The sequence below is a fragment of the Pelodiscus sinensis genome, chromosome 1 (assembly GCF_052426305.1).
Source record: "Pelodiscus sinensis isolate ZL-2025 chromosome 1, ASM5242630v1, whole genome shotgun sequence".
In the NCBI taxonomy this organism is placed as follows: Eukaryota; Metazoa; Chordata; order Testudines; family Trionychidae; genus Pelodiscus; species Pelodiscus sinensis.
The window spans coordinates 313,081,515-313,109,211 of NC_143052.1; the positions used below are offsets into that span (position 1 = coordinate 313,081,515).

The 27,697-nt window shown below is 46.0% G+C and overlaps 1 protein-coding gene and 1 long non-coding RNA gene across 2 annotated transcripts; one reads left to right on the plus strand and one right to left on the minus strand.

The window, feature by feature from the left end:
- Positions 1-835: 835 nt before the first annotated feature.
- Positions 836-9,805, minus strand: LOC149525848 (uncharacterized). The gene is made up of 3 exons (XR_016348549.1): positions 9,670-9,805; positions 5,238-5,423; positions 836-4,067 (listed from the first exon to the last, which is right to left on the minus strand). It is a non-coding gene; the product is annotated as an uncharacterized LOC149525848 (long non-coding RNA).
- Positions 8,970-27,368, plus strand: IL17D (interleukin 17D). Its single transcript, XM_089775586.1, has 3 exons — positions 8,970-9,332; positions 9,764-10,062; positions 26,679-27,368. Exons 1-3 carry the CDS (start codon positions 9,318-9,320, stop codon positions 26,995-26,997), a joined length of 633 nt encoding a protein of 210 aa, XP_089631712.1. The 5' UTR covers positions 8,970-9,317; the 3' UTR covers positions 26,998-27,368.
- Positions 27,369-27,697: the final 329 nt, after the last annotated feature.

Below are 27,697 nucleotides of genomic sequence, written 5' to 3' on the forward strand. Positions count from 1 at the left end.
ACTTTGGACTATATTGGATTCTTCCCTGCAGGGAGGACACAGACCTTCAACTTTTGCAAAATCAGGTGACCAAAAATTGACCATAAAAGGTTCGACCTCATCTCATAATGTAGACATGGCCTTAGATGTATCATTGATTGTATCTCTCTGTGTGAATCTTACATTGCAGTTTTTCAATTAATGGTGAGTTTTCCTATGGCACATATAGCCCATCAGACAAATTCAGCTGTCAGAATCCACAGATTACACTAGCTTTCCATTCAGAAGCATGAGTAGATCACTCTATTGGAGAGTAACATAGGAGATGGATGATTTTGAATACTCTGGGAGCAGTCCTTAGAGTAGGGAGAAGATGACGACCCCAATCTGATATGCTAGCTATAAATGTGCCAGATTCTGAGAAATAATTCTGCTAGAAAAGATTTTGATAATACATTCTATAAGGTAGCTGGGAATTCAAAGCTCAAACGACCTAGAAGAGCCCTATGATGTGTATCTTACATCGCTACTTCAGCAAATGAAAAAAGATCCGGAGTGCAGGGGAAGTATACACCTTCTTGTTTGAGAAGAATAGCCAGTCAAAAGATATTTTGACAAGAATATCTTTCTTCTTTCAAAAATATTTCTGTAAACACCCAGATAATACCCTTGCAGAAATATAGAGGATGTTATTGCAATTTACATGGAAGAAGAAGAAAAGATCAAAAGTGAATGCAGAGACTTTGTACAGATTCCTTAAACAGGGTGGACTTGCTGTTCAAGATATCCTGTGGTACAATTAAACTAGCCACCTCAAAGCACTGCTGGATTAGGCTGTTCTAAGACAGCCACACACTAGTTCTTTATTGAACAAGAAAATTGTAACAGTGTAAACATTGCTAGGCTACCACAGATTAATAAAATATAAAATCACGCCTTTAAGAAATATATGCATGTCCTTTAGTAAAGGCTACTCTATTTGTTTGGGATAGACTACAGATAAAATAAGTTATTTTCCCTTACCAACAACACACACAAATTGGAGAGCTTTAAAGAGTGGCAGAGCTGTAGAATACAAACAGTTGGCCAGCAAGTCAGTAAAAATACTTGTTAACTGAGTTAGAGCTCAAACTTAATGTTATCTGGCCTCAGGTCTCTTTCAAATCAGGCACTGTGCTTCTCCACTTTACAGAAAAACTGTTTTATAAGACAAGCTAATTTCAATTGAATGGATGGCACCTGGTCAGTTAGGAAACACAAATAACTCATTTACTGTTCATCAATCTTAGCAGAAAGAGGACACATGAAGGAAAAGATCTGGATAGATAAATTACCCCAGAGGAATGACCAGAGTTTTGAGCTGGAAAAGATGACCAACAACAACTCTGTAGTTGTGTTTTTTTAAGAGTGTTTCAGCAGTACTTCATACCAGTCTGGAAAATATATACATTTTAGATTGCAATGGGAAAAATATTGGCGAAACCATGGTGAAAGAGGAGATGGTGTGCATATATGCTGAATCAGTCAGTCAGAAAATTGGGATCCAACTTATAACCAGATATTACAAATTATTGAATATTGATTACAAAATTATTTTTTGCTAAACCTCTTGGGACTGTCCAGTGTAAATTACCGCACCAAAGGAAAAGTAGTAGTAATCTTTCATCTTCTAGTAGCTTCTAAGCTACTCATTGGAAAAAGATAGTCCAACTATAGAGGAATGGTTCAAAAGTATGGGAATTTAATTTTTCCATATGCTTACATTCATGTATGAATTACCCAGCAAAACAGAGGAAAAATACATACTTAGATTCAATATTCAGAAAATGTACAATCTCCTGGATGCACCAAAAAAAAAAAAAAAAACACCCACAGAGTACACCCTCTTTTTTTTTTTTTTTTTTTTGGTTGGTTGGTTGAGGGGGAGGAGAGTTGTCAGTTGGTTGGTTTTTAGTATTGATACTCAATAGATGCATCTGCTCTGTTAAATAAGTAATTAGAGGTTTCACACAATTTAATACACTTAGAAACAAAGTATTGGATGTGTTGTAATGATGCTCACTCTAATCTGATAAATACCCAAATAGCTCAAATCACTATTACTGTAGCAGTTACTGTTTTGTTTCTGATATGAACATGGCAAACATTTGTAAACATTTTTATGTCCTAAGTAATTAGTTTATAAACAAGAAAGAGAGACTTCTGCATGGAGGGAGGGTTTCTTGTCTTATTTCTGTCAATCCTCTCTGCTACAAAAAAAGGGGTTTTTCTCTTTTCTCCCACCCTCAGGAAAAGAAAGCAACCACCCTTCTCCACTGTAGCCTGGAATGGGGAAGGAGAGCAAAGATGTCTTGATGCTATATGAGGAAGTGGATAGTTTAGCAGGATGTCACACCAGAAGCATTTTGTGGTGATTAACTCCACCGAATCCCATTGAAGTTAATAGGAGACTTTCCATTGACTTCAGTAGGCTTCTGATCAGTTCTTAGTAAAGTCCTGATTTTCAACTTTGATTAATAGCCGACTGACTTACAAATATTGAATAAATTTTGTGTTGAATAGTTTTATTAGATTCTAGATTTAGTTATTTGTTCATAATTGACCGGTAATGTGGTAGTTGGTCTCTTACTCCCTCTTTTCCTGTATCATTAGTATAAGAGAACAAAAAGGCACTTATTTTCTATCTGTCCTTACCAGAGCAGTGCTGTAGCAGAAACTTACAATGTGGTCAGATCCCAGCTTGGCAAACCAGTGGGAATCACAAAGTATGCATCTGTGTCACATATAAGTAACAAAACTTCTCTTGTTGTACAAAATTAACAGACATCAGGCATCCAGTTCACAAAGTCAGTCCAATATCTGGATAACCTACTTAATCCGAAATGTCTAATGGGGATATCACATGTAACACTCATGGTAATTCTCTGATCAGATTACACCACTGCTAAAGGCATGTGTATAATTCTGGGCTTGGCGCTACAGGAAGAAAATAAAGATGGGGGATGTGCCCACAAAAGAGCAATTAGGATGATAAAAGGTTAGACGGAAATGTGCAAAATGGAGCAGTGAATAATACTTATTGCCCTCTAGACAGCACTTTATGGGTGGGATGTTGAAAAGTTCACAGCTGGTCTACTTCTGCTCCTATTAAAGTGAATGGTTTGCTGAGTATTTCTGAAAATCCCACTATTATATCTTCAAAGTGCTATATAAACTGTAGATACAGATCCAAAGGGGAACTAGCTGCTATTCCCACAGAAATCAGTAGGAGTTGCAGGTGCTGAGCACCTTTTGGAATCTGTTCAATTAACAATTTAATCCTCTCAGTGCAACTGTGAAGTGATTAAATAGAACTATTTTCATTGTACTGAGAGCCTCAGTGAAAGTCAATGGCAGGGGAGTTCCTGATCCCCCACTCTCTTCTTAATTCTTCCACACCAGCCTGATTTTCTTGGCAATTAAATACCTAAAGCCTGGAAAATGGGAAAGCTAGCTCTGGTACTTAAGTGATTGTTACAATCAGGTGTGAAGGCTGATTTGGCATTGATAACCACAACTAACAGATTTAATATTAATCATAAGATCAACCAGGCACTCAAACAGCTTCCAAACCCATGGCTGAAGGATCACCTATTGGAGACATCTTTGGGGTAGAACCATGAAACGAAGACAGATTCCTGGCCAGGCACTAGAGCCAGGAGATTCTCAGAGAGCTAGGTGTTGACATTCCTTTGGGGGAGCTGAGCCTCGCTGTCCCATAGTAGTTCTATCCAGCCACAGTAGTTTTCATTAAATATAACCTTGTCCCAAATGTAGAAGTTTGGAACATGAGAAAGGAGGTAACTCTGGGGCCCCAGCTGCCTCGATCAGCAATTCCTGCAGTTCTGGGCTTACAGTATTAGAAGCGATTGGAGGCCTTTCCTATGGCACTCACTGCTGCCACATCTCAGCACCTTGCTCATGTGTGGAGCCATTGCACAATGGTCGGGTCAGAATTTTGCATTTCTCTGTCCCTCTGATGATGTAGGAAACTGGGCATGTCATGCAGCTGCTATTGTGGGCCTCCCCCAAAGTCCACTGATGTCAAACTACAAATCAAAAATATAGGGGTGAAAGAACTAAGTACAGTGACAGATCTCCACGCTTAGGCAAAGCTTCATTTGGTTACAAAATTACAAGAGAGTTCAATGGGAGACCAGAAGATTGTGCAGTTAATTAATTGTCATGGTCCTGCGCAACATAATTTGGATCTAAATCTGAAATTTCCCAGCATATACAGATGACCCACAGATCTTCCTTTCTGTCAGCACATACCAACCACTGCCTCCAACTCAGCCCTTCAATTAAGAACAACTGGCTGAAGCTGAACCATGAGCAAGGTACAGATGACGCCAGTGGTCAGAGGAAAGTATTTGGAAGATTTGCAACAACTGGTCAAGTCAGCCTGTAGTCTAGGAGCAGCACTCTGTCCCCCCTCATTGAAACTAAGTGCTCACATAGCAGCATCTGCAAGCAATGCTCTCTGCTAGCCAGGGGAGCCAACAGCCATTCCCGTGATGGGAGCCCAACTTTGTTGTCCCAGAAAGGGTGGGGCCTTAGGTGAAAGGGGCAGAGGCAGGGCTGTGAGCGTGCCACACTGCCCCCCCCCCCACCTTAAGAACAGGGGTGGGGAACCTAAGACCCAGGTGCTGGATGCAGCCCCCCGCTTGCCTGGATCCAGCCCCTGATGCTCAGGACTCCCAGCATTGGGGAGCCTGTGCTGGCACTCCAGCCCTCCACCGTCTCCCTGCAGGGCTGGAGCACACAAAATCTACTAACCCAGGCCCCCGACATTCTGGTGTGCAAAGGGAATGTGAGGAGCATCTTTCTCCTCAGTTGGGGACCCTTTCAGTGATGGTTTGTTTTTTTACTTCTCGCTTGTGTGCAGCCCCCCAGCTGATTTTTCTGTGGGTCAGCAGCTCACGACCTAAAAAAGGTTCCTCACCCCTGCCATATAGCCACCTGGACTGGCCATGCGGTGCGCCAGCGGTGACTTAAAAGGCCCAGGGCTCCGAGCCTGATAGAATAGTTGGATTCTAGGGCAATTGCCTCCTATTCCCTTCCTCCCCCCACATTGGCAGGCCTGTCTCTGGTTAACAAGAAGACACTGTCCCATCCTAGTGGACAATGAACTGACACTGAGGAAATGTCAAGTAATATTGAACACTGCAGCACTTCCTCTCAGCAACACAGGCTGAGTCGAGCACCTCAAAGCTCACCTCTGCTCTCTACTGAATGTAAAATCAAGCCCAACGGTTCTGTCCTTATGTAAAAGAAGCTCCATTCCAAAAGGCCAGCTAAAGCTCCGGGATAAACACTGGTCATCAACTGGTCATCCCTGCACAAGGGAATTCCTTCCAATAAGGGTATATTTTGTCTGTGAAGAAGCCAGAGATTTTGCTCTCCTGGGAAGAGAGGGGTGAGAACAAACAAACACATAACAGATGTTAATCACATTGCTTAATGCACTCCAGGAAAGTGTTCAGTAAGTGATCAGTACAATATAACAACCCCCTGTAGAATAGATCGAAGTTTGTTACAATCCATTAGAAACCAGGGCTAACAGCAAAGCTCAGATCCAGTTCTAAGGTGTTTGGTTCAGAAGTGCTGATCCTGGTCTATGGTCTTGAAGAATTGTTCCATCATTTGCAATTAGACCTGTACTCATTACTAGGAATCTCCATCCTCCAGACCACAGGATGCAATGTTTTTACTCTGATCTGTAGAGCAGCAGTTGCTTAAAGTTGCTTAAACTTGTTCCTTTCATTTATCCCACGAGAGTAGACTGAAAGCAATTCCAAATGCTTTTCTGATCAACTTTTGAGGAAAAAATAAAAATTGGATATGTCCTTCCCACATCATACCATCCAAGTAAGGAGAAATTCTAATGGCTCTGCACCAAAACAAGCCTGACCTCAATGGAGTGCATATGAGTTGTGCAAAACCCTGGAGCCAGCCATATTTTTAGCCTCAAGCTCCCAAATACAAATGCCAAGTAGAGAATTAGCTTTGCTGCTCCTAGTGCACACACATATTCTGGGACTTGGCACGTGTTCCCTGAAAAACCTTAGTTGAGCAATTCTGAGTCCCAAGACAAAACAGATAGAAAGTGAACATAGCTACATCTGCTTCACTGGAAAAATCTGGCTATGGATGCCTCCAGCCCAACAGACCTGGTAAAATACACTGGATACATATCCTGCCAAACTTTCAACCCAGTGCCCCCAAAATCTACTCTCAAAATGCAAGAAAAATGAAGCAGCCCTTAGTACATCAAAAATCCAGACCATTCAGCAAACAAGTTCAGCAGCAGCACAACAAGCACACAGATAAACATACACTATAGATCCACTACACCCAGCAAGTTTTATAAACACCAATCTCAAAGATTCTCCAAGCTACCTAGAGAAATGCAGCTGCTCCAAATTCACTGAAAAAAATCCACACCCATCATAGCAACCCTCTTCAATGATTCTCCAAAGGAAAGTAACCAGCACCTGGAGCCAGCAGGGTCCTATTACCACACCCCCAAATATTATGATTAAAATAGATAACAAAAAGTGCAGGTTCTGCCCCACCCCTTGTAAGACTGATGCAGAAACATATGGGACACCTGAACCATGCCACACACAGAGGCTGTGTCTACACTGGCAAGTTTTTCCAGAAAATCATCTGATTTTCCGGAAAAACTTGCCAGCTGTCTACACTGGCTGCTTGAATTTCCGGAAAAGCACTGACGATCTAATGTAAAATCATCAGTGCTTTTCTGGAAAAACTATGCTGCTCCCGATCGGGCAAAAGTCTTTTTCCAAAAGACTTTTGCCCAAAAGGGCCAGTGTAGACAGCACAGTACTGTTTTCCACAAAAAAGCCCCGATCGCGAAAATGGCGATTGGGGCTTTTTTGCAGAAAAGCGCGTCTAGATTGGCCACGGACGCTTTTCCGTTAAAAGCATTTCCGTAAAATCATGCCAGTGTAGACGTAGCCAGAATGTTTTGGGCCACAAACCTCTAAATACTAGAGCTAGAGTGCAGCAGCTCCTAGCTTGGTATGAAATGCTCCTCCTCGATACATGCTGGCACATTAAAACAAACAAACAAACCAGATGGAGCTGGATCCAAGAGGGCTGTACTTATTTTTCCACCTAAGCCCACCAAGTTTTACCTTCTGATTACCCTGAAATCTTGTACATTAAAGGACTCGAGCAGCTGTGTTTCAAAGGAACTTTAACAGCCAGGTGCTTTTACCATGGTCTTTCTAGTTACAGCTAAATTTCATAACATCACACTTAGTTTGCAGGGGGACTGATCACATTGTGTGGTAGCTAGCTGGCTATCTTAAATGAGCTTTTCAAAGCAGTGTGGGGATTGAGACATCTATTCGATTATTTTTAAACACATGTTAATAGTAGGTGAGAATCAGCAACATCCATACGTGTGGTGTGCCAGGATACAGTCCGTCTGGGTTTTTCCATGTTCATTGTTCAGCTTGCAATCTAGAGCCAAAAATGCCAAATCTAGCTGGATCCAAAGACAGAATATGTAGTTGTGCAGGGCAGTGGTTCCCAAACTTTTTCATACTGTGGAACAGCAGCATTTTATTTTCATATTCATTATATAAATAATGAATATGCAAATAAAATGTTACCGGTCCGCCAAAAGTCCCAGCTCCCAGAGCCACTGTGAAGAGCCAGCTTCAGTTCCAGCTGTCACCACGTGGTGGGCGGTTGCTGCAGCTGAAGCTGGCTGTTTGCGGTGGCTCTGGGGACCAAGGCTGGGGTACATCCCAAAGCCCAGAGCCCCCCCAGTGCCAGGCCTTACCCCTAGAGCCCCCGCCCCTCCACTAAACCTCCAGTGCCAGCCACTGACTACAGAGTCCCCTGCACCCAACCCTAACTCCCCCTGGTGCCAGCCTCCCACCCTCAGAGCCTCCCAGTGCCAGCTCTCCACACCAGAAGCCCCAGTGCCCCTCCACCTCTTAGAGCCCCCCATCCCTTAGAGCTCCCCAAAACTAGCCCTGCCCCAACCCCCCCCCCATTAGCTTCACCCCCAGAAACCCTCAGTACCTGCCCCACCTCCCTCACCTAATCCTGCGCTGCCTCTGAGCTGCCAGCTGAACACTGCTGCCTGGGTCACAACTGCTCTAAGGCTGCGGTGCCGCGCGGCCCTCCTGTCACACAGCAAACCGCTCTTCCATGTCTGGGAGATCTTGGCAATGGTGGCTGCGAGGCAGAGCAGGACATGCCTCTCCCAACAGCTGCCACAGGAGGGGAGGTGCTGGGCACATCCCAGCCCCACCCCCAAGAGCTGCTGCAGCTGGGCTACAGCCCAGCTATTGGGAATCACTGGTGTAGGGCACTGAAAATGTGGGGCACTGCTGGGTCTTAATAGCCACCCATCTGCCTCTTCCCCTATTTCTGTCCCACTGTGTCCTGCAGAGAGGTTCTAGCTAACTTAAAAGTGAAAAGCCTGGCAGTGCTATTAGCAGAACACCCAACCTGTGAAAGAGCCATTGGAGTGGTGAGAAGCCATTTGCTAGCCCCAGGTATATGCTGTCAGTTTCTGAATTTACAGTAAAAACTTGAAAAAAAATTAACAGAGAGTCCTGCAGCACCATATAGACTAACAAACCCTGTAGATGGTTTCATGGGCTTTCTGGGCACAACCCACTTCTTCAGATGAATGGAGCTAAGGGGTCCAGATTCCCCCCCCCCTCCCCACACGGGGCTGCCGTTGGGCATAGGGGCACCTGTTTAATCCAACTGCAGGGGCCCATAAATCCTAAGGGCAGCCCTGAGGGGCCATAACTGGACTGTTCTGGTGCTCACGCCCCTTTCCAGACTACTGGGCTGGAGGAGGCAGCTGGCCTGGTTCCCTATTCAAGTGGTAGCGTTTGGGGACCAAGGACCAACATTTGCCAGATCCAGCCGCGGCCAAGCGCCGCATAGGGGGCGAGGGGGTCGGGGGAGCAGGAGGGTCTCTGGTTTGACGGTTCTGTTCAGGGGCTTGGGGCTCGACCCGGGCAGGATCCAGGTGACCCGGCAGGTCCCCCCCCAGTCCCGCGGCGCTGGCCATACTCGGACCGGGCCCGCTGACACCCCAACCCCGGGCCCGGCGAGCGGGCGACTTTGAAACCAGCCTGCGCTGGGCGCCGCTCACAGGTTCTTGGCACCCGCGGGCGGGAGCCGCAGCGAGGCGCGCGGCACGTGTCCAATTCGCTCCAGCTCCTCCAGCGAGCGAGCCCGGGCCACGAAGCGACTCCGCAGCCCGCCGCTGTCCCCCGCCGCGAGCCAGCCCCGCCATGCAGCAAGGCCAGGTAAGGGGGGGGGCGCTTCTCGGCTCCGTGGTGCGGGGCAGCCGACCCGCGGACAGAGCCTCGCACTTCTCTGCCCTGCGACCCGCTCCCTCCCCTCCGACGCTCTTTGGGCAGCTGCTGCCCGGGGGCTCCCGCCCCGCGGGCTGGGTCGGAGGCAGCCAAAGCTGCAGCGCGACAGAGCGGCTCGTTTCCGAGCGCTGGGCTGAGTAGGGACCGGCCGGAGGGCTGGGAGCAGCCCCGCCGCGCTGCGCTCTCGGGGCCAGGTGGGGGGTGGGGAGAGCAATGGGGCTGGGGAACGCCCTGCCACTCCGCTGTGCGGCCATCGGGTGGGGCTTACAGGGGGCCCGCGGGGCAGGGGCCATAGAAACGCGTCGCCCTAGGGCTCAGCAGCAGCCCACGAGAAAGCGCCGAGTCCCGCTGTGTTGTTCCAGGGCTGGGCGCTGCTGGCAGCTCTTCTCCTCGCTGGGCTGGGGCACCCCGTAGCAGAAGCCTTCAAGGTGAACAGGCGCCCGGTGCGGACTCGAACCTGCGCCGACCGGCCGGAGGAGCTGCTGGAGCAGCTGTACGGGCGGCTCAGCGCGGGAATGCTCAGCGCCTTCCACCACACGCTGCAGCTGGAGCCGCTGGAGAAAGACCAGAATGTCAGCTGCCCGGCAGGGGGCAGAGCAGCCAGCGAGAAAAAGTACCGCCTCCCTATCAACCTGCACAGCGTCTCCCCCTGGGCCTACAGGTGACTCCAGCCCCCTTTATTTACTCTGCTGCACTCCCAAGTGTGGGACTCGACCCTCACTGCATTTGTCTTCTTCACAGGCTGTTTCTTGTCAGATCAGAGCCACAGGAATTGCTGAGGTGGGGCTCATAGTGCATGTTGTGCAGCAGGCCTGACTAGATGATCATAATGGTTCCTTTGGGGCTTAAAACCTACTCCTCTGGCAGCCTAAGATCCCTTATGCATAAAGGTTTCTGTAACTTTGTGGCATGATTCTACATTTCTTGTAAGGACCTAGCTCCATTCAGAGATGCCTCCCAGTAGAGATGTGTTTAGCATCAGGGTCTCTAAGAGACTGTCTCTCAACAATTTGCATGTGGACTAATGATGTTGGGATACATGAGCGAGTGTAAATGCTTGGGGTGAAATGCTGGCCCTCTGGGCACTTTGCTACGGGCTTCAGTGGGGCCAGGATTGTACCCCTAACATTGTCAGTAATGTCAAAAGCCCCTTGTTCTCCTCTGCCTCTCCAAGAAAAAGGCTAAAGCCCATTCACTTCCCAGCTGCTGTTAGTGCTGACTTAAAACTCTGCAGTCTCAACATAACCTATCAGAAAAAGATATGCAAACTACAATTTTTGGCCAAATTTTGGAAAAAACTCCTCTTTCAGAACATCCTTATTCCTCTCACTGAGAAGAATAGAGGGATGCCAAAAGAACCTGCCCTCTTTTTCGGAAACTGTTCTGAAAAAGCGGACATGTTCCCTGGACCTGGTAAAGCTTTTTTGCGATACCTATACCAGAAAAACTCTGCAGTCTAGACATAGCCCTGGTCACCATGACTTTCCCTTTGGTATCTCGGTTGGTTATTAATGGTCTGGCCTACTGTTCCACAGTCTCAGAATAACTAAATGAAGGGTGGAAAGCTGTATTCAGTGGCATTGATCTTGGGGTGTGAGAAATCATCTGGGAGGACAGTGATTAAAAAGATATTAGAAAAAAAGAGACCAAGAGTTAAAAACAGGCAAGAAAATAGTACTCTTTGAGGTCACAGTATAAAATGAGAAATGCATAAAATAGGGCAGAAAAAGAAGTGAACAAGAAAATGAAGTTGGCATTAATCTTTTTTCTTAGTTAGAAAGTTGTTCACCACCATCCCTCATAGAAAACTGCCACCAAGAATTCCCCATGATTTTTCAGCTGTTCCAGAGAGATACACACCCACAGCAGATTTAGTCAGGCTATAGTTCAGGAGCAGTTATACACCCCTCATTGACCTGAAGCTTTATGCCATGTGGGACATGAGATAGACATCATTTGGAAAGGGAACATTGGATACAAATTCCACAATCTTTTCTGGTTAACGAACTGCACCTTGTGAAAGGAGGCATTTGACTGGTTGTCAGAGGCTATGATAGAGTAGGAATCTGATATACCTACAGAGACTGGCACTAAAGGACAGTAACCACCTCTTCAGTGAAAAGCTCTGAATGTTCAGGACATTTGTCAATTATAGCAGGAAATTACAGAGAAAGGTAGGGTGGAAACATGATTCGATTACCTAAAATTTCACTGAAAAGTAAACAAAGGAAATCCCATCCAAGGTAAAGTTAAACATTTAGGAGGCATTTGGCGTTTAGCAGAGAAAATAAATGATGAAGAAAGCCAAGAGGAGCAGAATACCAACAATGGTGGGAACCATTAATGTTGTAGATAGTTTCCTCAAAGAGAGACACACTTGTACACTTTAAAAATCTGGTAATAAAGAAAAGCTACCATACTCTATATTGCAGTCATACTCTGTATGGTGATATCAGCAATACTATAGGACATCATGTTTGGCTCCTATGGTCTTCAATACCATATCAGAAACTTAGAAATAAACAGATTGTTTCCCTCTGAGAATGGAAGGCCCTACTCAAGGAAGTAAAATAGTAGTTTTTGTACTTCTCTGGATATTGTGCCTGAAGAAGGAATGGGAGGACTGAGGCCTTTATTTTCAATCTTCTACCAGGAGATTGTGAACAATAGAGAGTTAAAAAGAAGCCCAAATCCAAAAGAACTTATATTTCTTTTTAAATTTCATACAAGCTCCTGTTGTAATGCCCTGAGTGAAGGACAAAGTCACAGTCGTTTAGCATGTGTGAATATAAAAATATCACCTAGTTAGGGAGCTCCAGTAAACATTTACTTTGTGGTATGTTCCATGCTTGTGTTTAGCTCAAAAATAATCCTATGTGAGATAAAAACAGTTCATTTCCTCAATGAAGCCTTTATAGGCAAACTAACATATTTAGGAATATTACATTTTCTTGTACATATTGAGGATTTTTATAGCTACATAAAAATGCACAGAAACCCCAAAAATGTTGAAATGCTAAGACTAGTACATACCAATAACTTAATTAACTCACACCCATTTGTTCTGCCATATCTTTGACCTCTCTGGATGTTATTCTACCTGGGATAAGAATAACAAAACAAGGCCTCAGTTCTGCCATCGTATCTGTGTGGGCAGACATCTTTGACTTCAGTGGAGCTCTGCACAGCAGTCCTCCTAGCACCAGTCACAGGTATGGAGCCAGTCTTCAGAAAAGGGGATCAGAAAACAGATCTCTCTCTCTTCCAGAGGTCTCAGACTGCACCAGACAGCCCTAATTTTTCTCTAGCCATTCCAGTAACTCTAGACCTTTAATATTTAGTGTTTTACTGTGTCACCTAGAAGCCCCAGACAGTGATCAAGAGCCCAGTGTGCTAGGCACTGTACAAACAGAACAAAAAGACTACCCCCAAGAGTTTACAAGCTATTTTTGGTACAAGATGAGACAACAACTGGCTACAGTCAGGCATAAGGGAACAGTATTGGTTAGTGTGAGAAGCAGTGGTTTTTACATGTCATTGGCTTCACCATTTCTATTAGCATTTTGGGAAAGGGGAATTTTGAAGCAAAGAGGAATTTTGAGGAGGGTTTTGACGGAAGATAATGAAGTGACCCTTGGGGATGTTCATGAGGAGCACCTCCCAAGCTCCAAAGGCAACTTCGGAGAACGTACAAAGTGTTGGCTAACAGAGAGGCCCGCATGTCCTGTAACTATGTGTTATCTATTTTTAATTTAAATTTTCAGTTGGAGCTCATAAAGAAAAACAAAGAATGTTTGACCTTAATGCACAATTGGAGGGGAATCCTGGGTCTGTGCTGCAAACCTACTGGCCCAGTGATGTAGAGATCTAGTGTTCACTGCCTAGAAATAGATCTCATTGGCACAACATTTTGCCTGATAGTCTTTTATTAGATTTATGGTCGCTGCAGCTCCAGTGAGCACAGCCAGGGGAAGGGTGCATGTGCCCTGACTGGGACAGGTCCAAGTTCATCTACCCCGTTGTCCTCCCCAGCCAGAGTGAAGAATGCAGCAAACTATGCACTTTCCCTTCACTCCCTGACAAAGGGAAATCGCCAGCAATGTTCCTGTATGAATCCAGGGGGTAGGGGAGAGCTACAACCCCCCTATCCTCCCTAAAAGGAATCTGGAGGGAGGCTCAGGGCTGGGACAGTTCCAGACTGAGTCCCCAGCCAGCCCCTTTCACTTGCCTGGTGATTGTGTCTTTTCTGTATGGTTTTACGAGAAGCAATCCCATTCTAGGCACATCCCATTTTCCTGGCACAACCAAACCATTCTCTTGATTTAGTTATGATACAAGGACACTGAATACCTAATTTGGTGGTCCTATCTCTACCATTTAGGAGGAGTTCTTGAATAAACAGACAGATGGAGGAAAGGATAGGACTCTCTCAAATATATACAGGCAGTCCCCGGGTTACGTACAAGATAGGGACTGTAGGTTTGTTCTTAAGTTGAATCTGTATGTAAGTCGGAACTGGCGTCCAGATTCAGCCGCTGCTGAAACTGACCGCCAGTTCTGACTTACATACAGAATCAACTTAAGAACCCCAGGCGTCCCCAAGTCAGCTGCTGCTGAAACTGATCAGCAGCTGATTCCAGGAAGCCCGGGGCAGAACAACTCTGCCTCGGGCTTCCTGTAGAAGCGCTGGTCAGTTTCAGCAGAAGTTGACTTGAGGACGCCTGGGGCAGAGCAGCTGGGGTGCTGCTGGGTTGCTCCAGTAGCGCCGCTCCTCGGTGCTACTGGACCAACCCAGCAGCACCCCATCTGCTCTGCCCCAGGCATCCTGATTCATCCGCTGCTGAAACTGACCAGCAGCGGCTGAATCAGGACCTGGGGCAGAGCAGCTGGGGTGCTGCTGGGTTGGTCCAGTAGTGCCCAGAGCGGCGCTGCAGGACCAATCGGCAGCGCCCCAGCTGCTCTGCCCCAGGGTCCAAAACAAAAGCCTGGTCTGCTGGGGGGGGGCACACTAGCTGCGCCCCCCCCCCCAGCAGACCAGGGACACGGGGAGCAGAGCCGCAGCGGCAGCGGGGTGCCGCGCCTCTGAGGCTTTGCTCTGGCAAAGTCTCAGAGGCGCGGGACCCCGCCGCGGCTGCAGCTTCAGTCCCGGTGCCTGTGGTCTGCTGGGGACGGTCCCCAGCAGACCACAGGCACCGGGACTGAAGCGGCAGCAGCGGCGGTTCCCCGCGCTTCTGAGGCTTTGCTCTGGCAAAGCCTCAGAAGCGCGGGAACCCGCCCGGTGCCTCTGGTCTGCTGGAGACGGTCTCCAGCAGACCAGGGGCACCGGAGCAGCTTACGAACGGGGCTTTCTCGCCCCGGAGCTCGCAGGTAGCAATCCGCCACCTCGACCTCCAGGGCGAGAAAGCCCCGTTCGTAAGTGCGGATCCGACATAAGTCGGATCCGCGTAAGTCGGGGACTGCCTGTAGTAGATTACTATAAACCGGGCTCCAGGAATCATCACAAGCAAACAATAAAAATGTATTCTTTTATTTAAGGCATGTATTGTCCTATCCTCTGCTGTCTCTGATACTGTACATTCTTCATGTCAGTCTATCATTTCATAGATGTCTGAACCCAGAAGGGATTATTAGCTCATCTAGTTTAACCACCTGTATATCACAGGCCGTAGAATTTAACTCCATAATTTCTGGATGTGGCCTGCACTACTTTGAGTGATAGTGGATCTTTTAAAAAGATTTGAAGTCTTTATTTAAAAATTTTAAGTGATGGAGAATCCACCCCCATCTGTGGGTATGTTTCAGTGGTGAACTAACCTCGCATGTGCCATCCTAAATACTTCCTCTGCCTCCTTGCTGTTTTCATTGTTTGAATCATTGTAGACGATGATCATCACCACATTAGTAGTCTCTTAGACATGTTTCTATTTACTCTTTCCCTGCAAGCCACTTCCCGCCTCCTCTCTGACCCACTGTTGCTCTGTTCTGAATTTGCTGGGTGGAGTGAGTTTTCTGGTGGCAGAGTGACCCCAAGTGAGAGGAGCATCCCAGTGCAGAGGGACTGTTCCTCCTCCATGCCATGCCATGCTACCATGCTCTCTAAAAGCACACAGGCTATTCCACAAACACACTATCACCCTGATCTCTAGCTGCCTGACTGCTTTCCACTTTTCTCTCTGCCATTCATAAACTATATTAGAGTCTTTTTTCTTTCCAGGTGCTTAGTTTTTCAAAACTTATGCATCTGCCCCTGATTTTAATCTGTCTGGGATCTATGGTTTTATTTCTCTGTCTTCACTTGACATTTGGAACAGCTCCCAATGTGGTATCAGCTGCAGATTTCATTATCCCCCAGCATTAATCCTTACTCCCATCATTAGAAGTGAATACATTAAGTCAATCCAGGCCTAGCTCTGAGCCCTGCAGTACTCCCAGGCCACCTGCTCCCAGCTCAGCACAGTGCTGTTTATCACCGTTCCTTGTTTAACCCCTCAGTTCACACGCGAGCATTCCAAACTGAGCCACCTTGGATTTGCCACATAAGAGTTTGTGAAGAAGAATCAAATGCTTCACCAAAATCCTAGTGTCTGATGCTCATCTACCATATTCCCTCATCCAAGTGGGTAATTTTATATCCATCTACATGGATACTTTTTCAAAGCAATCAACTTAAGCTGGAAGGATGCACGAAGGATCTATCTGCAGCCTCTTCCTTTGTCTTTGTTCTGCATTTATTACTGCTTTTCTATCCTTTGGGCTTTCGTTTGCTAATACAAACACCAAGACTTACATCCTGTTTTGGCTCACTACCCCTCAAACACAGGAGTTGCCAAACTTGCCATATGGATCCGAGCATAGGCCCCTCTGATCCAAGATCCTGCTGCTAGCAGTACCTAACCTTTGGGGGCGGAGGGTGCATGCAGTACATCTGCCTAATACTGAAATCCCATCCTGCTGGCCAAAGCACATCAGTCTACTGACCTACCTGGAGCATGAAGTTTAATTTCCCGTATCACACTGTTACTTTGCAGAGCTAGAGACCCAATAAACTGGAGTCATTAAATTAAAGTCAATGGGAATTGAGCATGTGCAGGATCTCACTCGCTTTGTTGAGCACTTCACAAGATGGGGTCAATAATTATCCATGCCCATGAACAGGGAGACCTTTGGATTGCTCTGGATAGTCATATTTCTACTCATGAGCTGCTCTTCCTTTCTAATGATATGACATGGGCATTTATTGGGGCCAACTGATGGCTACTTTAAGAGGAGCTGGCAGGCCCTGTGTTCCTTGCTTATTGCTCAGGTTCAGCACTGCTTCATAGTGCTTGATACTAGTGCTTGGTTTGCCAGGTGCAGGGTGCTGCTTGCCCCGAACAGGAGGAACTGCATTCACTTAAAAGTAAGACGCCACACACTGTACTGACAGCCACAGAAGCAATGCAGAGGCATTCAACAGAAGGAAAGCTACACACTACTACATGTTTGAAATCCTGGCCCCACTGACATCCCTGGCAAAATTTCCACCTACTTGTGATGTAGGAAGGGGTGCATGAGGCATTTCACTAGAGCATTTCACTGGGCAAAGTGTCCATGCTAGCTGACCTTAAAGCAGGCGTGCAGATTTAGATTGCCTTAATTTTTCTGCTCTGTACAGTATCCAGCTCATTGTCATTGCTAATAGAATAATCATCTCCTTTTGACAATATACTTGGACATTACTACTTCTGTGGTGGGTTACCTAATAAGATATACAGTAAGCTAAATACACTAACAAACTTCTCCAAAATTTCCTAAACAGGGACTAAATTGCTGGGCATTTCTTCATCTTCCTACTCTACTGTTGAGTCCTGCTGAACAACACTTAGTAAAACAAAGTATTTAAGGTAGGAGGTAGATGAATTTTGCTACAGAAGTATCAATTGTGATCTGACCTCTTGATGTCTCCTCCTACATCCCCCTTTGCATTTGTGGAAGGTGATAAATATCTTTTATTTTTTAATACCGGTTTCTTCATTCAGCATATGCACTTATTTGATCACATAATCTTATGTTGTCATCTTTTTCCTAAACGATAATGGATTTTGTTTCTGTGCTTGTTTTGATTTTTTACAAATGTTTTTTCTCTCTACAAAAAGGACCAGTTCTAGTGCTCAGGTATTTAAAATTCTAGTAAAGTATTACAGGAGGAAATCCATCTTCATCTTTGCTAATGCTTAGAAAACTGTAATACTTTAAAAAATATACAAAGGAAGGAATTTTTCTTGTGAATAAATTGCCATTGACTTTTTCATGCACCATTTCCAGAACATTTTACAGAGTTCAGCATTATTATATGATACAGTGGAATAATGCAAAAGTGCAGCAGAACACAGATCTGCTATTAATCAGATCCTTAATTTAATGCAGCTGTGTATGATCAGTTGAACTTTATCGGAGTTTAGAATGCAGAGCATCCTCCCATTACTTAACATTCTGAACAATTTACAGGATGGAGATTTCATTGCTGTTAGTTTTGCTCTGGGCAGGCATCTCCTTCCCTGCTGGAAGTGTTGCTAGGGTTCTTCCATTAATTCACTTTACACTTTAATTTGTTTTACATACCTATTGAGACAACTCACTGCTGGTGTAAATAGACACACTGACACTGACTTTGCAATTCAGTAGAGTGGTGCATGCTCATCCCTGCACTGAATCTGTCTGAGTTCATGTAAAACACTTGGAAATTGTAACATGCAGTATAAATGATGAACAATGATTACAAAGATCACCTATAGACACAGACCTATAGGACAACCAGATCTTAGACAAGTCAATGCTTTGCACGTGTTGCTGACACAAATGGCCTGTCAGAGTTTGCAGTCATGCTAAGCAAACATCAGGAAGTTTGCTTTTCGTTGGGAGTTCTCAAACACTCAACAGGGTTACAGGAAAGAGCAACCCAAGAACTAGTCACATTTCACCAACCATTCCAGTTTAATACAAATTTAAATTTATTTACAACAACCATGAAACACGGCCTCTGTGCAGAAGTGACTGCCAGGAGATCACTTCTGTCATCTTTTTGTTTGGCCTGATGTCTAACAGCCATTTAGCATTAACCCCGCAGTCCTGGTCTACACTAGGGGATAAGTTCAAATTAAAATACACTACTTCCGCTATATTAATTATGTAGCTTAAGTTGAAGTATCTTACTCAAATTTTGGTGCTGTCACACTGCGGGAAGATGAAAGGAGCACACTCTCCCTTCGACTTCCCTTATTTCTCATAGAAGCAGGTTGACCAGAATTGACAGGAGCACCCTCTCAGTTCAAATTAGCATGTCTTTACTAGACCCACTAATTTGAACCCTGCAATATTGACTACAGTTGCTTCAATCTGATCTGTAGTGGAGGCATGGCCCCAGTGACATAGTAAGTACATGGTCACATCTTTAGTCACATGGGGGAAGGTGTTCATGTGAAATTAAAGTACTATTTAGTACTGATACTTCTTCTTTGAGTGATGTCCCCGTGGGTGCTCCACCGTAGGTTTCAGGCTCGTCCCAGCGCTGCAGATTGGAGTCTTTAACAGCAGTAGTCAGCTGGACCTCACATGCACGGTCAGCGTCTTTTGATGTTCACTCCCTTTTCCTTATGTGCGCAGTTTGGCTCCCGCCAGTTCCTTCATTGCTGCCCTCAGTCGCAGACCAAGCGAGCACTTTTGATCACAGAATAAGAGTTCTGTTAGTTAGTTAATTGTTACTGTTCGTAGTTTGTAGTTGTTAATTAGCTTATCCGTCGTTCGTAAAAAAACCCATCAAAAAGCAGTTTTTCAGCTTCTCGCCACTTTATTGAGGAGAATAAAAAAGAAAAGGAAAAGAGAGAAACTACATAAATTGAGGTGAACTCAGAGCAGTTCCCCTCCCACAATGCCAGGTTCACCAGGATTTAAGAAATGTGACATGTCGTGAGGTCATGCCAGCGTCGGACGGACACTCGTTTTGCACCCAGGTGCCTGGGAGAAGCTCATGTGCCTCAGAAGTTTCTGCATTGCTCAAAGCTCACAGCTAGAGCTTATTGGGACAGAGAGGTGCGATTACGCTCCTGTGGGATAAAGTGCTTCAGCCTGCGGACACTGCACCATCCATGACTTCATCAGAACTCCCTAACGCTCAAAAGCATAGAGCTTCTTCCCCCACTACGAGGTCTTTACCAAAGAAGCACTCTTCTCCGGCACACTCCTTGCTGCCTGTACCGATGAGCAGGGTCAGTACTGCAGAATAGCCCGGTACCTCCGGCACCGCTTTGGCATGCTCCAGGTTGCTCTCAGACCTGAAAACCAAGCACAGAGCACCATTGGTGCCGACAACGGGAACAGACTGCCGGCACGGAGGCACTGGCAGCTACAACTGCAAAGGCTGTGGCATCAGCGCTGCAGCCCATGGCACTGACACCACCAGCTGTGCCAGCATGGGCACCTCACCCTTCCCCAGCACTGGATTCACCCAGCACACCTTTGGCACCAAGGAAGGCACGTGCAAAAAATCGGATAAGCCACGCAGTCCTAGACCCCCCTCGGCAGCCTCAGCTGTCCGCTCAGATCACTACGGACGCCTCTCTTGTTGTCTGGGGTGCTCATATGAACAGCCTATCCATTCAAGGGCAATGGACACCACGGGAGGCAACCTTTCATATCAGTGTTCTGGGACTCAGCGCTGTCCTTAATGCCTGCAAACATTTCAGAGCATATATTTCCAGTACCACGACCAGAATTCTCACCGACAGCATTGCCACGATGTACTATCAGCCACCAAGGGGGGAGCCCGATCCCATTCCCTTTGCGCACAGGCCGTTTGCCTCTGGAACTGGTGCAACCACAACAAGATCGCACTCATAGCTTCATACTTACCAGGAGTCAGCAACACTGCAGCGGATGCTCTAAGTCCGTGGTCACCAACCTATTGATTGTGATCGACTGGTCGATTGCGAGGGCTCGACCAGTCGATTGCAAGGTGTTTGCTCCCCCCCCCCCCCCCAAGACGCTCCACTACCTACCTCCAGCGACAATGGAGGTAGTGCAGGCTTCTTTCAGGGTAGATGGAAGTCCTGTGGTTGCACCACTTCCAGGGGTTCCGGAAGTGCGCTGGTTGCTCCCTGCCCCCAGGTCTGTGGCATGAAGGGATGTTGGTAGGGGGGCGGGCAAGTCATCCCTGGAGGAGGCACGCACCGGGGCTTCCCTGCTCTGCAGGAGGGGGGATTAATCCGCAGAAGAGGTGCATGCCGGGGCTTCCCTCCTCTGTGGGAGGGAGGGGGAAGAGTCCCAGGAGGAGGCGGGTGCAGGGGACTCCCTGTCCCCGTCCCCTGCCCCCACTGGCACCCTATCCCCTGCTGCAAAACTAGGGTGCAAGTGTAGACATACCCCTAGAGAAGATCAAAAGGGACAGAGCCAAAGTAATTCTTATAGTGCTGTCATGGGCTCGCCAACCGTGGTTTCCCGTTCTTTATCAGATGTCTCTTCTGCCACCTTATCCCCTACCCAAATTTCCAAACTTATTGACACAAAACCACAGGATCCTTCTTCATTTGCAACCTCTCATTCTCCAGTTGACAGCATGGTTCTTTGTTGTTTCTCCAATACCGAGAACCACTGCTCTTCTCAAGTCAAAGAATCCTGATGCATAGCATAAGTGGGGTAGATTTGTCTCCAGGTGCACCAGCAAATGCGTGGACTCACACGTGGTGCCTCTACATGAAATCCTCGAATATATCCTATCCTTACAACACTCTGGGTTAGCTATAGCATCACTAAAAGTGCACTTGGCGGCTATTACTGCCTTCCGACAGCCTGTGGATGGCACATCCATTTTCTCGCACCCCACCACCAAGCGCTTCTTCAAGGGGTTAACTAACCTCAAACCTCCTCACTGGACCCCACCACTTCCATGGGACTTGGACCTAGTCTTGGACACCCTCATTAAACCCCCCTTTGACCCACTGGCAACAGTACCTTTCCCAATAATTACAATGAAGGTTATTTTTCTACTGGTGATTATCTCGGCCCGTAGGGTCAGTGAGCTGGCAGCCCTGATGGCAGTACCACCATGCACTGTCTTCAACAAACACAGTGTAATATTACGCCTGTTACCCAAAAAATATTCTCACTGGAGACCACCCAGGGTTACACTAGTATGGGTTTATTGTTTCAGGAATTAGCAGTCCACTATTTACACTACAAGATTAAACCAAAGAAGATAGAGCTTCTTCCAGAGTCTCCTTCGCATGGGTCCAGATGATGAAGATGTTATCAATGTAGCATAGGTAGAGAAGGGGCCACTGGTTTGGAGGTATATATTGTCACCAAATCTGGGAATCCTCACACACAACTATTTCAGATTCGGTGACAATATATATCCCCAAACCAATGGCACCGCTATGGGCACCCACATGACCCCACAATATGCCAACATTTTTATGGCTGACCTGGAACAATGCTTCCTCAGCTCTCGTCCACTAACACTCCTTCTCTACCTACACTACATCGATGACATCTTAATCATCTGGACCCATGGGAAGGAGACTCTGAAAGAATTCCACCACAATTTCAACAACTTCCACCCCACCATCAACCTCAGCCTAGACCATTCTACACAAGAGATCCATTTCCTGGACACCATGGTGCAAATAAGTGATGGTCACATAAACACCATCCTATACTGAAAACCTACTGTCCGCCATTCCTATCTTCAAGTCTCCAGCTTCCATACCGGACACACCACATGATCCATTGTCTACAGCCAAGCACTAAGGTACAACCACATCTGCTCCAACGCCTCAGACAGACACCAACACCTACAAGACTCCACCAAGCATTCTTGAAACTATGATACCCGCACGAGGAAGCGAGGAAACAGATTAACAGAGCCAGACATGTACCCAGAAGCCTCCTACTACAAGAGAAGCCCAAGAAAGAAACCAACAGAACACCACTGGCCATCACCTACAGTCTTCAGCATCACCTCTCCAACGCATCATCAGTGATCTACAACCCATCCTGGACAATAATCCCTCACTTCCACAGGCCTTGGGAGGGAGGCCAGTCCTCGCCCACAGACAACCCACCAATGTGAAGCAAATTCTCACCAGCAACTATACGCCACACCACAATAACTCTAACTCAGGAACCAATCCATGCAACAAACCTCAGTGCCAACTCTGCCCTCATATCTACACCAGCGACACCATCACAGGACCTAGCCAGATCAGCCACAGCATCACTGGTTCATTCATCTGCACATCTACCAATATAACATATGCCATTATCTGCCAGCAACGCCCCTCTGCTACATACATCGGCCAAACTGGATAGTCCCTACGTAAAAGCATAAATGGACACAAATCAGATATTAGGAATGGTCAGGGCTCGCCGAGCCGAGTCTCACTTACCAGCCACGCTGTCCGGAAATCTGCGCATGCGCAGATCACCCAGACCTGGCTCTTCCAGGTTGTAATCTACTCGCCACAGGCGAGTAGATTACATAGTTTGTCAAGCCCTGAGAATGGCAATATACAAAAACCTGTAGGAGAACACTTCAGTCTTCCTGGACACACAGTAGCAGCTTTAAAAGTAGCCATCCTGCAGCAAAAAAAATTCAAGACCAGACTTCAGAGAGAAACTGCTGAGCTACAGTTCATCTGCAAATTTGACACCATGGCTGCGTCTACACTGGCATGAATTTCCGGAACTGCTTAAAACGGAATACTATTCCATTTTCAGTTTTTCCGGAAAAGGAGCGTCTACATTGGCAGGCTGCTTTTCCGGAAAAGCCCTTTTTCCGGAAAAGCGTCTGTGGCCAATGTAGACGCGCTTTTCCGGAAAAGAGCCCCGATCGCCATTTTCGCGATTGGGGCTTTTTTCCGGAAAAGACTACTGGGCTGTCTACACTGGCCCTTTTCCGGAACAGTGTTCCGGAATAAGGACTTATGCCCGAGCGGGAGCAGAATAGTTTTTCCGGAATAGCGGCTGATTTTGTACAGTAGAGCATCGTTGCTTTTCCGGAAATTCAAGGGCCAGTGTAGACAGCTTGCAGCTTATTCCGGAAAAGCGGCTGATTTTCCGGAATAAGTGGCCCAGTGTAGACATAGCCCATCAATTTAGGATTAAACAAAGACTGTGAATGGTTAGCCAAGTACAAAAGCAGTTTTTCTTCTCTTGGTGTTCACACCTCCACATCATCTGCTAGAAGTGGGCCTCATCCTTCTTGACTGAATTAACCTCGTTATCTCTAGCCTTATTCTGGTCTGTATATTTATACCTGCCTCTGGAAATTTCCACTACATGCATCTGACGAAAGTGTGTCTTTGCCCACGAAAGCTTATGCTCCAGTAAATCTGTTAGTCTGTAAGGTGCCATAGGACTTCTTGTCGCTTTTAAAGATTACAAAGATTACAGCAAGTTGCAGTGTTTGACAAAGATTACAATGAGTTGCAGTTTAAAACCTTAGACCTTGCAGTTAGTGTAGTTTCAGAAAATGCATGTGTAAAATAAAGTAAGCTCAGGTGAAGGCTTTTTTATGCAACAACGTCCATGCCCAGCCTTCATCCCTAAGGTATGTTCCCAGTTTCATATGCACTAACCTGTAGGCATTCTGGGGACAGAGTGTTGCTGCCCCCAGTGCCTGCTCTCTCCATGCTCCAGGACGGGGAGGCTGGAGCCATGTGCCCTCCTACTTCCCCAGTGGTCCGAGGCTGGAGCCATGCCACGTGCCCACCTCCCGCCTCTGGTGCTCTGGAGCCGGGGATGTGCTGTGTGCCCTCCTCCTTCCCTGGGGTTGGGGCCATGCGGCATACCCTTGTATAAATACCCTACTCATCTTTGACTCTTGGACTCTTGCTAAGTTTATATTCATAGGTTCATAGATTCCAAGCCCATAATGGGCCACTGATTATCTAGCCTGTCCGCCTGAATAACCCAGATCATAGAACTGTCCCAAATGATTCTTAGCACAGATCTTTTAGAAGAACATCCAGGCTTGATTTAAAATGGTCAGTAATGGAGAATCCACCATGACCTTTGGTAAACTGTTCCAGTGGCGAATTTCTCAAGCTGAAAATGAGCTCCTTATTGCCAGTCTGAATGTATCTAGCTTCAACCTCCAGCCATTACCTTGTATTATAACTCTCTCTGCTAAATGGAAGAGCCTGTTATCACATATTTGTTCCCCATGTAGCTAGTTACAGACTAAACGGTTATGCTAAATATAGGGATTGACTCGAGGAGCTCAGTCAAGGGTATGTTTTGTAATCTTCAAATCATTTTTGTGGCTCTTCTCTGGACCCTCTCCAATTTATCAACATCCTTTGTGAACTGTGGAGGCAGGATTTCAGCAGTAGTTGGACCAGTGTCAGATGTAGAGGTAAAATAATCATCCTGCTCTTAATCAAGATTCCCCTTTTTGTGCATCCTAGGATCAAATTAGCTCTTTTGGCCAGTGTCACACTGGGAGCTCATGTACAGCTGATGATGTTCCATGACTTTCAGTCACTACTCCCCCACCGATCTTCCGCCATAATCATGGCCTACCTTGCTCATTCCTAGAGGTACACATTTACATATAGCCATATTAAAACACATACAGTTTGCTTGCACCCAATTTACCAAGCTTTCCAGATGGCTCTGACTCAGTGAACATAAGACTGGCCATATTGGGTCAGACCAAAGGTCCATCTAGTCCAGTGTTCTGTCCTCCAACAGTGCCTGGTGCTTCAGAAATGAACAGAACAAGTAATCATCAAGTGATCCATCCCCTGTTGCCCATCCAGTGACTTGTCCTCTTCATTATTTACTACTCTCCTAATTTGTGTCATCTGCAAACTTTATTCATGATGATTTTCTATTTTTGTGGTCTTACTAACATCCTGTAACAATGAGTTCCACAGTCTAATTCTGCATATTTTTTCCTTTTAGGTGAAGGTTGGGTAAGGTCCTATAATAAAAACAGTCTAAGACAACTCAGCAGAGATCAGGTCCTACCAGAGAGAACAGGGTAGGCAGAAGCCCAGGGCTGCCTAGGAGTTCTGGACCATGGACATGTCTTATAGTTTATGTAGCCAGTTCTCCCTGAATCTACAACTAAACCATTATTGCTTGGCTGATTTCTTATTGGTGGCACAGCAGAAATGGCTCTTGAAGGATTTTGAGGTTAGGGGAGTTGGCCTGTCAATTAATCTTTATTTACAAGCTGCTGTCGGACTAACTGCATTTCTCTCTCTCAAAAAAAAAAAAAAAATCTGTGAAAACACAACTGCTACCTCATAAAATGGCAGGAGAGGACAAAAATAAAAACAAAATTGGTTTTGCAGTTCATCTCTTAAAGGTGAGCACTTAGGGTTGGAGTCACATAGAGACTTTCCAACTGTCTATTTAGCTGCCACTGACATTCACAGGAGTTCAGGGGTAGCCAAGTGAGTCTGTTACAGAAAAAACAACAAATGGTCTGGTAGCACTTCATAGACTATCTCATGCTACCATCTACATGTTTTGTTAGTCTATGAAGTGCTACCAGACCATTTGTTGTTTTTACTGACATTCATAGAATGCCTGCTCAGCTGCCAGGTCATACTGAAGGCACCTAAATTCCCACAGTTGTCTAAGGTTCCACCAGGGGGCAAATCTGCCTAAGTCCTGACATGCTTCTCTGTCCCCCATGCTCACATCTAAGCACTGCAGGGTTCTTATTCCCCTTCTTATCACACTAGTAGGGCAGGAGAGATGAGTTCTAGTACATGCTTTAACTTGAGCAGAGCTGCAGGCCTCTCGCAGCCCTGGTGGGTGAGTGTCCCAACCACTGGGAAGCTGGGCGTGGGGGAGACTCTCTCTAGTGAGGAAAGCCAGCTGACCTGGCTAAGGTGCCTGCCTCCAGGAAGGGGATCAGCAGTAACAAAGGATATTAATACTCTAAAGCTGTGTCTGTGGAAAACCTCAGTGAAAGAAAGCCCAAAGATGTCCTGTGTTAGTCTCCCCTCGGTGTACCCCTTACTTTTCTGATGAGTTATTCAGAATGGCATTTTTAGAAAATAAAGCAAGTCAGATCTCAGTGTGCCAGGCCCTGATCAGTTCAGTAAGCTGCTCTGCACTTTTTCTTTCCACTTTTCCACGAAGCAGTACAACAGCTAGAGCTATTTTGCCTGGCAACTCCCCCAATGTTATATAATGTGATTTGATGTCAACATTTGCTATAATGTTTTCCAGATGGCTTACATAAAAACATGACATGAATATTTATTATTTACTTCCCTGCAGAATTTCCTATGACCCCACAAGGTATCCCAAATACATGCCTGAGGCATACTGTCTGTGCAAGGGCTGTCTCACTGGGATTTATGGCGAGGAGAATTTCCACTTCCGCAGCACTCCAGTGTACATGCCAACTGTCATCTTACGCCGCACTTCAGCATGTGCTGGGGGTCGCTACGTGTACACAGAGGATTACGTCACTATTCCCGTGGGTTGCACTTGTGTACCTGAGCAGGAAAAAGAGACAGACAGTGTCAATTCCAGCATAGATAAGCAAGAAATGAAGTTGCTGGTAAACCAGAATGACAAGCCAGCATCTGAATGAGACGCCTTGAAGGAACCCTGGGTACAACATTGGCTTCAAGTTAATATTTTGCTGACTCAAGTGATGATACAGCAATAGGGAAAAATCATTTTGTCTTTGTAGCTACCCGTTGCAGTTATAAGGGGTGGCTGGGCTCAGTAGATTGCTACTCAGCCATGCAGACAAGATGCAGGAAGCAAGAAGGATCTTTTCAAAGTTCAGCTTCTTTGTTTTATTTAGAGTTAAACAAAATTTAATCTATCCTTGCTTATGTTGGGTGAATTTTATAAGGGGCTGTAACCATGCAAAATGCCAGCTACTTTTATAACAAACTACTTTACAATCATCGTATAGGCTGCCTTTTGATAATTCTATGTAAAAGTCACTTACCTGCAGCATGTGTACCATTGTGTTAGAAGTAGAAAGGAAGCCAGTAATTCTGATTGCTGGGGTCCTCCTGTTACCTTGCAGACTTTAAAACTCCCAGTAAGATTCTTGGCTGCTACAACCTTAGCTATTTAGAGTCTACACAATGGGAACCTTTTCCACTTAATGCTTTTCAGCTGTGTTGAATTGTTACAAATCACCCAGACAATACTCCAAAAAAGGAGACACCCTCTTTACTGTCATTGTTAAATTCTTCACACAGCTACAAGCAACAGACTTGCGGATGAAACATTAGCTAGAATGTTACAAACCTGTAATAGTAACTTTTCTTATA

Excerpts from the sequence above, each read along its gene's own strand:
- IL17D (XM_089775586.1), top strand. Across the intron at positions 10,063-26,678 it reads GTCTCCCCCTGGGCCTACAG|AATTTCCTATGACCCCACAA; the intron begins GTGACTCCAGCC and ends ACTTCCCTGCAG.